Genomic DNA, 12318 nt, shown 5'->3' with positions numbered 1-12318 from the left:
ACAAGTTTATAAATCAGTAATAAAGATTATTGTCCTCTCACATTTTCAAAATTCTCGTTTTAGGGTCAAAAGGGCATAACGGTCAACATTTAGGCATATCACGGAAACACGCATGAACTAGGATTTCTATGGAACCAAGTTGTATAACCTCGAAGGGTTATACTAACCTATAATATGGTCCTAAAGGAATCCTAAGGCATATCTAAACTAAGCTAAACCGGGTCAGAACTGAAAGTCAAAGCAAAAGTCAACTTTTGCGACGTTCGATTCCAAACCGAGCCTATACTTAGAATTATCGGGTTGAATCATGCTTAGGCATGTTCAACTAATATTTACCAAGTCATTAAAGTGAGAAAACTGACTTTTATGGTTTTTATATTAATAGTTCTGTATTTTATTTAATACTAACCTGTCACACCCCCAAAATCCACCCGCGGAGTACCACCGCTTGGAGACGTGACATGACCAGGATCAAGCCACCAATCATATTGAACATGTAAATAAGTAGTAATAGTTATCCATCAATACGAAAGGTGTTTATCAAAACCAACATAATCAAGTGTAGCGGAAGCATTAACGTAAAAACCCAAACATAAGTATTAAGTGTGTAATGTCATAAACGTTTAACAAGCATTCATGATCCATGCCCACAACGACCTGCTCCTCCCTGTGCAAGCTCCATATGTACCTAAGGTCCTGCAAGGCATGCAGCAGAGAGTCAACAACTAGTTGAGCGAGTTCACAGTAAAGAGTTCAGTAATAGTAATAGGGAAGTAAGCCTTTTGTTCGTCCGTTAAGTCATGTATCGTATTAGTTCATATCGCGGCCCTCTAGGCATGTGTGCGATGACTAGGGAAAGTTCCCAAGTATCCTAGACCAGGTATGTTTGTATCGCGGCCACCCGGCATGTATGCGAAGTTTAGAGTATAGTTCGCGGCCTTCCTAGGCATGTGTGCGAAGATTAGTCATAATATCGCGGCCAACCCTGGCGTGTGTGCGAAGATCAGTTCAATTTAGTACCATTAGTCTAGTTGTATCTTATCAATAACCCTTCCTCACCCGAGGACCATATAACTAAGTTCCATGTGCTAGGTAAACGCAAATAAATAATCCAACCCATTCCCACCCTGGGAACCCATGCCTTGGCTGTGTGAACTCACCTTGGTTTCGCTCGGTAAGACTAGCTTTGTGTTCAAGTTGCTCAAAACGATCCTAACATGTTTACCATTAACAATCAGTCGTGTATCCCTCAATCTCATATTCCATACACACATTGCTCAAATAATAACCAAACCAAACACATATCATAACGTGGGTCACAATAAGCATCCGGGTCATATTACAATTACGACACAAGTTCATGTTACACCATAGCACATGTCAAATGGTTCAATTCACATTCAATTAATCATGTAAGTCGCGCCAAGAAATCATATCATGCACATAACAAGCCAATTTTCACTATGTAACCATATAACAGTACGCGAGCTCACATACAAATATCATGACCCAAATAATTAATTAACGGCCCGGCCCATTGGTGTGCGAGTCTGCACAGTAAAGCCCATTAGTTGCGGGTATAATTGGGTTCTGTTGGGCTTCGCCATAACTCCTGGGCCTGCCGTATCCATCCACAATTTACTTAATTAACCCATTCAAATATTGAGGCTCATGAGTCCAATTATCAACCACTAACTACACATTACATACCTATCACGTACATTGAACCACCTAGTCTCGCAACACAATTTCATGAGCTCGTCCTTGATAACAGATCGCATTTAATCATATTTAACCCAATTAAATCCCTAAGCAAATGTTAACATGAACTTACTGTGACTACCAATTCTAGCAAGATTCATCCATTTATTTTCAATGTCAATATACATAATTCTATGGTTCCATTTAATACAAATAAGTGCCCAATCATCAAGTAACAGACGTCAAGATTGCTACCACCTAACCCATCCCTATTTCACAATTAATTCATACATAATGAATTGACATTCATTCATGTTACTGCTATATAAAGGAAAGCATGTGGGGTGGGGGTTTTCACCGGCCTAAACAATAAATCATCATCATCACAGCAGTTACTTACCACAACAGCCCTAATCATCGTCTGTCTAACATTTACATCGGTTATAACAATCATTTGATTAACCTAATCTAATCATACAATCACTTTAATTATTCATTCACCTATCAGCAATACCATCTGAATCATCATCCATGTGTTATGTATTATGTATAAGCATCAATCACATATGAAATCACATGGTTGTCTAATAAAGTTTAGTGGCCGACAATTTTTTTACCCACACAATGCTCATTGGACCAATATTCAATCATGGCCATAGCATCAGTGATTAAATAATCATCACATACTCAAACCTTATGCAGCCTAAATCAAGTAATATATGTGAGGCCCAATGGAAATTTATCAAAAACATAGTTGTCGGCCATTTATCACTAGAGACATCCTATCAAATTAATTCATACTAGTAACACATATGGTTAACAGTAAAACTATTACCCTACTGTAGCAATCAAAGAAATCACACACAGAAACCTCATTACGTAAACATCATATACCATGCATGTACAATCTTGGTTATTCAACTCATACATGAACCGAACTAACACTTATGAATTAAAGATTCACCCAACATGAAATTACTAACTCAATCATATATCGGGTGTAACTATAACAACCAAATAGCATATATCAAGAACAAACAATAAACCAAGAATTGAATAAGGATGATCGACTAACCAGGAACTTAAGACACGAAGGGTGATCCCTAAAAGAAGAGGTTTCGATGGAGGTGGGGAGGGGTATCAGCTGTCGTCCGTATTCTTGGGAGAAGGGTAGGGTTACGCTTTCTTTTTGTATTCCATAATAACATACATGATACGTGCAAATAAATAACAATAGATAGTCGGTTCCCTTTGCTTCTGTTTTGGCCGATAATGGGCTCAAGCCCAACTAGTAGTGCTGAAACATGTAGAGATTAAGGGCTCGAATTGGGCTGTCACAACACTGTGTTGATTGGGCTGAATATTTACAGGGAGTTTGATTTGGGTTATATTACTTCGGTACTTTATCATATATCGTTATTAGTATAAACCTAATACCAACTAATAAAGATTTATATAACATAAATGTAAAATATTCACGCTAAGGGTTCGGGCCTCAAAACTTGATGCTATGCGGTTTATGTCATGGTTCAAACGGTTCGGGTAGGTTCGTCACCAACGGACTCGGTTTCGACTACAAGTTTGCACACGATACTAAACGAGTATAAATTTAATTTGTCGAAAATAGATAAGTATATCCGTTTATTCGTAAGAGCGAAACGAACGACTTGTACCTCGAAAATACGGGTTGTCACATAACCCGTTTGACTTTTATTTGACCCGACAATTTAACTAAGTAAACGTGGTAATTAGGAGGTGCCCTTTTGAGGGTTTAGTACCTACCTAATTATGGTCACGTAGCCATGTTCATTGCGAACCATGGTTCAACCATTTAAAAGTCAAAGCGTTTATCGAAAACGCTTGACTTTTCGGTTTAAAATGCTAAATAATTAAACTAAGCATGAAGGGATTACTTACAAGAGTCCAAGGGACTGAAGGAGGTTCTCAAAAGAGTTCAAGACCCTCACAAATCAGAGACAAGAGCAGATTAGAAGGAAAGGTGCAAAAGGGAATGAAGTGGGGAATGGATATATATAGGTTTTAGAGGACCATTAGGATCGTTCCTCGATAACCGTGCTTAAATCTGGTCCGTACACATCATGCCCACTGAATTGGGCAATCTATGGGTGCCCACAACAGCCCCTAGTTTGATAATTGTGAGTGGGAAAACCAGACTTCATCAAAACCAGCAAATAAAATTGTTTTCTGCACCAGTGTAGGTCTCGCGGCCCGCGTAAGGAACCCCAGAGGGTTTCGTGGCCCGCCTGACAGTCTATCTCAGCAACACAGTTTCAATTAATGACAGAAAAGGTCCCTGTGAGCTCATAAGGTCATTTTAGGCATGATTAAGGCCTGTTAACCTCATTTTAAGGCTCCACTATGATGTTTAAACATAGGGGTATGAAAAATGTTCAAAAACATGTCGGATGTCGGTTCGTTTGGACGTACGGTCACGTTGTGCGTCTAATTACGACGAAACACGAACGAACGCTAAAAACGATCCAAACTACGAGACGAATGGGATTTTATCATTCCAAACACTAAAATAAAATATTTTAGTGCTTACGTAAATTTTTGGGTGTCCGGGGATATTCAGAATGCGAGATATGCGCGAAAGTGCAAACTTGTGCACTTTTTGACACTTTTAGTCCCTTTATGACGTAAAAGTTTATTTTTGTGCTCCAAACACCTCTAAGCCTATATCTAAGCTATATAAAGGATAAGTAGGGTATGTTTAACTTATGGTCACATTCTGGAAGGTCCGATTCTATACGAATCGACATACTTTGGCAGTTGACGCAATTAGTCCCTTAATTGCGCAAAGTAGCGCGAAATGCCGTTTAATGATATCTAAGCCTTCCATGGCCCATAATAATCATTCCCAAACATATATTTAAATATTACTATGCTCCCATTTGCTTAAATGGTCATCGAATGGCGTAGATTCAAAAGTTGACGCTTTAGGCCCCTCTATTGCGCAAACTTACGCATCTCATCATTTATTAGCATTGAAGCCTCATCTAATCCATATTAGGCATCCTTGAAAGTATTATTAAACATCACAATACTTCGGGTTCGCTAAAAGGTGATTCAGAGGTATAATGAAACATATTGACACTTTTAGTCCCTCTAACTTGCAAAGTTGCGCGTAACTTTTCTTATAGGCATAAAAACCTTAGACGGCCATCATTTGGCATTCCCGAGAGTATAATTAAATATTATTAAGCTCCCGGTTTGTTAAAAGGTCACTCAGAGGTAAGAATTAACATGTTGACGCTTTTAACCCTCTTATTGCGCAAACCTTTAATTAATTACGCAAACAGCTACACTTAATCATCAAGTGGCACATTTGTGAATAGAAACATCGTAAGAGGTTATTTAGAAACTTATTTTAGGTATGCTAACACTTCCAATCCTTTCATAATCAAAGTTTTTGATTATTCAAAAAATTAGTCCCTAAATTTAAATGTTTGACTTCATTAGGGTTCATTACACGTGTCAATATATTATTGGACATGATTTTACGAGGTGTTACACAAACCAATTTTTGATCGTGGTGATTCAGATTCTGAGGGGGAGCAAATCCAGATTTCAAGTCAAACAAACCCAGTCAGTGAACACGATGCAAATCAAAATGTTACAAATTTGGAAGGTGAAGAAGATGTTCCAGGCGAAGTGATGCCAAGGACTCTTTCATACCATCCAGAGGAGTTGATCATTGGATGATTACAATCAGGCGTTCGCACTAGACGTCAAATTGACCAAGGGCTTACTTGTTTTTATTCTACAGTTTCTCCTTTACAAACTGAGTTTTCACTAAGTTGTTTTATTTCGCAGATTGAACCGCGAACATACAAAGAGGCGCTAACTGAAGATTCTTGGGTCAATGCTATGCAAGAAGAGTTAAGTCAATTTGAGAAGTTAGGAGTGTGGAAGTTAGTAGACTTGCCTGATGGTCACAGGAAGATTAACACAAAATGGGTGTTTAAATGCAAGAGAGACGACCGAGGGGTTGTTGTTCGTAACAAAGCTCGACTCGTTGTCCAGGGTTTCAGTCAGCAGGAGGGTATAGATTTCACTAAAGTGTATGCTCCTGTTGCTAGACTTGAGGCGATTAGGATCTTCTTAGCATTGCGTCATGGAAAGGTTTTAAAGTTTTTCAGTTAGATGTCAAATCGGCTTTTCTATATGGGAAGGTAAAAGAGGAGGTATATGTCGGACAGCCACCGGGCTTTACTGACCCAATCCACAAAGACAAGGTTTATTTGCTGAATTCGATGTATAGTTTACACCAGGCCCCGAGAGCTTGGTACGAGACATTGTCTCAACACCTGCTAGCCAACAGCTTCATCTGTGAAAAAGTGGATGCCACTCTTTTCACCAAGTTAGTCGATGGTCATTTTCTGATAGTTCAGATATACATGGACGACATCATATTTGGGTTAACGAATGAAAATCTGTGCAAAGATTTTGAAAGAGTTATGAAGCAAAAATTTGAAATGTCATCGATGGGTGAGATGAAATTCTTTTTGGGTCTTCAAGTTGAACAACTACCTAAAGGAATTTTCATACATCAGACGAAGTACGTTCATGATATCTTAGAGAAATTTGGGATGTCAGGATCTACTCCAGCTTCCACCCCGTTAGCAACGAACCATGGGATAAACCCTGATCTCACCGGAGAGAATGTAGATGAAACAATGTATCGTTCTATGATCGGTTCGCTAATGTATTTGACAGCTTCAAGACCCGATATCATGTATCCTACGTGCCTCGCAGCAAGATTTCAAGCTAACCCGAGAGCTTCGCATATGGTGATTGTGAAACGGATATTACGCTACCTGAAAGGAACTCCATCACTGGGGTTGTGGTATCCTAAAGAAGGCGACTTCACGCTCGAAGGCTATTCCGATTCCGATTTCAGATGCTGCAAAGTTAACGCAAAATCAACAACGTCGGGTTGTCAGTTTTTCGGACCTCGTTTGGTCACCTGGCAATGTAAGAAGCAGACCTCTGTAGCTTTGTCCACATGTGAAGCTGAATATGTATCTGCTAGCAGTTGTTGTTCTCAGATCTTGTGGATCCAGCAACGGATGCGTGACTACGGTTTGCAATTTCTTACTACCCCTATCATTGTTGATAATGAGGCATCGATTAATATCACGAAAAATCCTGTTCATCACGCTAAAACGAAACACAGAGAGATTCGTCATCACTTCATCCGAGATTGCTTCGAGAAGAAGTTGATACGAATTGAGAAAATCCACACTGATGAGCAAAAAGCTGATTTACATACCAAAGCTTTTGATAAAACACGTTTTAAATATCTTTTAAAACTGAATAGTATGAAGCTTTTATCGGTGTCGGAGGAAATTCTTGACGTTGATGAGGGAGATACTGTTGAAAATGCTGAAAAGCAATCTGCAATGGTTTGTCGATTTTTTACTTGTTTTGGTATTTAGGGGGAGTTTGTATATTTTCAGAAAATACAAAAACAGTAAAAAATTCAAAAATACAAAAACATGAGAAATTTCAAAATCCAAATAGAAAACTGGAAAAGAGCTTGTGTAAAAAGGGAAAATGATAGTACATCGGCTAGACAGTTACAGTATGCTAAAGATTTGTAGTTGTTAAAAGTCTTAAACAGTCTCGCTGATCATGTGCCGTTAGGTTTTTACACACTTAGTAGGTTTGTTCGGGATATAAATCTAAAAATCATCACTTGTTTATTTCATGGGGGAACATCTCTCGGATATATAGGTAACCCCTGAAATCTTGTTTGAGAGACGCTATTTCTGACATACTAGGTCTTTGTACGTGATGATATCTGGGGTATTATACCATGACTTCTGATTTTGCGGAAGCAATAGCCTAGTCCTCGTATAATGCTTTACACAGCTTTGTACTTAAAAGCTCACCCCCAGCATAAAAATGATGAAACATTGCAAAATGTGAATCATGTGCTGTTGAAATAAAAGATTCCCAAAGGGAACACACCAAAAGTCGAACCGTCATCTCTCCGTGTGAACGGAAGTTCCGACCTGAGCTCTCACGGTCTCGCATTTACCCATATACAGATATCATTAGTGTGCATTCACCTGTAAGACTAAATATAGTTGTCTGGATACAGGAGTATATTCTGAGATGGTACACGCGTATAAGCTAAGTCTCTAAAACACTTAATTCGTATCCTGAACAGATTGAAATCTGTGTGAAAATTTAAAGTGGATTAGTATATCGACAATCTAAGTGAATTGTTAAATTCTGAGTATGTAATTTAAAGCTTAACGGTACTCGTAGCTTGTCTGATAGCTGATATGATTCCCTAACACGCTTACCAAAAATATGTTTGTAAATAGTTTACTTTTACTGCATTTTATTTCTGTTTCTCAATTCAAAAAGCTCAAAAAGATTTTATTGCTTTTCTAGTTTAGAATCTTTATTAAAAATCCAAAAAGATTTTTCATTTCTGCTTTATTTTCTGACAAACCAAAGTGGAAAGCTGATCTACAGATTCACAGTCTGGAACAGATGCAGGAAGATTCTAGCTGGATGATGAGTTTGGAGCTTACTATGATTGTATCTAAAAAATTAAAGTAAAACCAAGTTCATTAATTTGAAACTTGTAATTTTGAGAAAATGTTTGAAAATGTTTGAAAATGTTTGAACAAAATCATTTTTGTTTCTGTCACAGATCAACCAAGGTCATTAAGTTGGACTAGGTAGATAAATTAAGGATTCAGGGTCATTAACTTGGACCTGAAGACTTAAGTGGATTTCTAAAACTGATGAACAATGATAGAAGTTAAATTGTGAATAGTTTGTAATGTTATATCTTTGAGAAGCAGGTTACAGGTTTGAAAATGAGAAAGTAATGAAGTGAAATTCCCATGGCAAAGAGAATGTCAAAGTTTGAACCAGAATTCAAGTCCCAGATTACGAAAGGGGGAGTCAAAATTCTGGATCAACATTCAAAGGGAAGTTTAAAGATTGAAGATAGAAGATCGAAGGATGCTTTACAATTATAATACAATTTCGAGCAGAGGATGATAAATCAAGACTAAAGACTGAAGACTTAATGCTAAAGACTTCGTCAACATTCAAAGGGGAGTCTGTTGGTGCACCGATGTCTGTTAACTTCGTCTTTATTGAGTCTTGTATTGTATTAGTTAGATCAGGGCACAGAAATCGAGAAAAAACAATATTTTGGGGTAATTCCGCATGAAATGATCATATATCATTTCAAACGGAATTAATGTTTCAAGCGAGATTAGTAATTCCGCACGGAATTAACTAATTCCGCATGAACTTGTAATTCCGCGTGAGTCAGTTTCGTGCGGAATTAAACGCCTATAAATACTGATGAGCATGTTTCATTTGAAACGGAATTAGGAGGTGTGATTCAGAGCCGAGGTGCTGTCCGTTTGTCATTTGAATCCGTAAAAGCTCAGAATCGGTTAATAAGAAGATAATTAGAGGAAAACAAGTTGTGTTACGTCAATTTCATTGATTCCGCCCTTAATTTTGATGTTGAACTCTTCAGATTGACTCGTTAGGGTCACACGACGATCCAACACCAATCAATAGTGTTATATACTGTACAAACATCTTAATTTCCTTTCATAGTGTTTTATCCCCAATCTATAGTGTTATATTCTGTACAGACATCTTAATTTCCTTTCATAGTATTTTATCCCTAATCAATAGTGTTTTATACATTGAATTGTTTATGGTAAGTTTTTTTTAGTGTTTTATCATTAACCGTGTTATTTTTTTATATTTATATGTATAGTGTTTTATCCCCAATCAATAGTGTTATATTATGTACAGACATCTTAATTTCCTTTCATAGTGTTTTATCCCCAATCAAGAGTGTTATATTCTATACAGACATCTTAATTTTCTGGTTCGTAGTGTTTTATGATTATTAACTGATTTAAATCAACAGATTATTGTTAATTAAACTGTATAGTGTCTTACAATAGTCAAGGAAATCGGATAATCAACTTTTGAATGGAAGTCGCTAGTTTTTTGGAGAATAATGGGGGTTTTGGTTGTGTAGGATACGGTTACCATATTTGAAACATCCGAAAAGACACTATTGCCCTTCACTTTTACATAAGGTCCTTCTAATTAAAACACTATTTACATTTTTATACCCTATTGATCTCAACCATTAGATCAAATATCCAATGGTTTAAAACACTTCTTACCCTTCTCACATTTTAAAAACTTTTTACCATATCCCTACCCTATATATATATATATATAGAGAGAGAGAGAGAGAGCATCCTGTACATTAATCCAGCAGTGTGAGAAGTGTATTATAACACTATATATAACACTATATAACACCATATAAACACTATATAACACTATGTAACACCATATAACACTATGTAACACTATATTTTTTCTGATAGCATGTCTATGATAGATGTATAGTGTTATATAGTGTTACATAGTGTTATATGGTGTTATATGGTGTTATACGGTGTTAATATGGTGTTATATAGTGTTATATATAGTGTTATAATACACTTCTCACACTTCCCACACTTCTGGATTAATGTACAGGATCCCTACCCTATATAGATATATATTAAACTTTAAACCCTATATATATCCCACTTTTCATTCATTTTTAATAAAACTTTCACCTCTACTCTCCATTTTTTAACAACTTCTCCACTCTTCACCAACAATCATGAATCCCTTCCGACCTCATTTGGTGTGCCTTCGAGACCCGGTAAACCCAACGCGTATCGGCCGAACACTACGCAATCCCAACCGAGCTTCAACTTACAAGAGATAGATCCTAACGTATTCGTGTACACTCAAATATTAGCATCGGCCTGTTCCAAACCATTCTTTCAAGTTCCTCAAACCTTTCAAAACATGGGCGGTTTGCAACCGTCTCCGGAGATAGAGACAGTATCGGAGACACAACCCGAACCCGAGCCCGTTGTCGAGGCATCCAAACGCTCCTCATCGTAAAGGTCTCACAAAAAAAGGATACAACCGCTCCTCGTCGAAAAGGAGACTACCTTGCATGGACGAAAGACGAGGAGTGCACGTTGGCACGTGCGTGGCTAGATATATCGGAGGCCCCCGATGTTGGTGAGTATTTTAAAAAATTTTATTATTATTTTCGGCCATAGTGTTATTTGTATTTTATTTTCTTGTAAAATATTACATTATAATTTCTTATTTTCTTTGTAGCAAATTACCAAATATCACCGGTTTTTTGGCAAAAGATTCGTGAAACATTCTTTGAAGCTATGGGGAAAGACGAGGAGTACCGCAAACAAGATTCTATTTCGAGCAAATGGACCGATATCAACTGGAAATGCCATCAGTTTCAAGAGGTCTTTCAACGCAATTGGGACAACAGGGAAAGCGGCAAAAATGGTGCTAATGTTATAACAAAAGCGTTGGAAGAATACAATCATACGACAAGAAGTTTCACTTATTTTAGATGTTGGGAGCTTTTAAGAGGAAGTCCCAAATGGGCAAACGTACTGACGATGACGTCTAGCGTAAGACGTAAATCAAAGCGGTCCAAAACATCATCATCGGTTGACCCAAACACACCAACCTCATATGCTCGCAACGTTGATTTAAATATTATTGTAGACGACGAGGAAGATTTGGAGTTGGAACGACCACGGGGTAGAAGAAGTGCCAAAAATAAGGGAAGAAAGCGGAGTCCTCTTCTTCTAATCAAGAAATATTGAAGCAAGATTTCGAAGAGATGAATCGACGCCTTCAAGACATTCGAGGTCTCGGTCATAGGCGTTTACATAGTATCGAGGAAAGAAACGCCGAAAACAAAAAGTTTGTCGTGATACAAGAATCGAAACAAATGGAGAAAGATATCGAATTTTTGTCTAAACCCATCGACCATCTCACAGGCGACGCGTTAATCCTAGCCAAAATGCGCCAGGAACAAATCCGTCAAAATACGGACTCTAGGTTATTTATTAGTTTCGGTTTTTTTTAATTTATTTGTTTCGGAGTTTTTTTAGGATTTTATTTTTTTATTAATCCCGGTTTTTATTTTTTTTTCAAAATGTAATGTTTTTTATTTAATGAAATTTTGTTCGTTTTAATTAAAAAAATTTAATAGTAGTGTAATGATTGACGAGGCATTATTGGGCGTTATCACCACTACGCCCCTTTGTGAATAACGCCCCTTTGATGACTAGGATTACACGTGCCGCAAAATGCCCTAGGGTAGTGTAACACCCCGTGTTTCAAAAGTCAAAGTCAAGATTAAAGTCAAAGGGAGACAAGATTGCTAATTGCGATCTGTCACTCCTTGTTCAATTCCTGTTTTGACTTCTTTGACTCGTAGATAGTCTTTTTATGTTTTTACGTTAGTTGTATTATGTGGAGTATCTATTACTAATCGAGGTTTAATCGATGTTTATCGCATGATTTATCGCTTTATCGCTTATCGCACTCGCAACTCGATTTATGCGTTCTAGATATTGTTTTATGTGTTTGTGTGCCCTTATGTGTTACTTGTGCATGTTTATTTATGTTGTATTGTGGTGATTAATAGAAACACAATCGAAACTCAATCGCAATCGAATCGCAGACGCTAAACGCATG

General features: G+C 37.4%; 1 protein-coding gene across 1 annotated transcript in view; it reads left to right on the top strand.

Moving 5' to 3' along the window:
* The window catches only part of LOC110875627 (glutathione S-transferase T3-like), a 38443-nt gene extending 27005 nt beyond the window's left edge, over positions 1 to 11438 (top strand). Inside the window, exons 2-5 of the mRNA XM_022123828.1 lie at positions 6322 to 6460; positions 7046 to 7130; positions 10716 to 10821; positions 10924 to 11438. Of these exons, the coding sequence (XP_021979520.1) occupies positions 6322 to 6460; positions 7046 to 7130; positions 10716 to 10821; positions 10924 to 11438 (845 nt within the window). The remainder of the gene's footprint in view (positions 1 to 6321; positions 6461 to 7045; positions 7131 to 10715; positions 10822 to 10923) is intronic.
* The last annotated feature ends 880 nt before the right edge of the window (positions 11439 to 12318 follow it).

Source organism: Helianthus annuus, chromosome 15 (genome assembly GCF_002127325.2).
Source record: "Helianthus annuus cultivar XRQ/B chromosome 15, HanXRQr2.0-SUNRISE, whole genome shotgun sequence".
Classification (NCBI taxonomy): Eukaryota; Viridiplantae; Streptophyta; class Magnoliopsida; order Asterales; family Asteraceae; genus Helianthus; species Helianthus annuus.
Note: the sequence above shows the minus strand (reverse complement) of the source record. Positions and strands in the feature narration are given on the sequence as shown.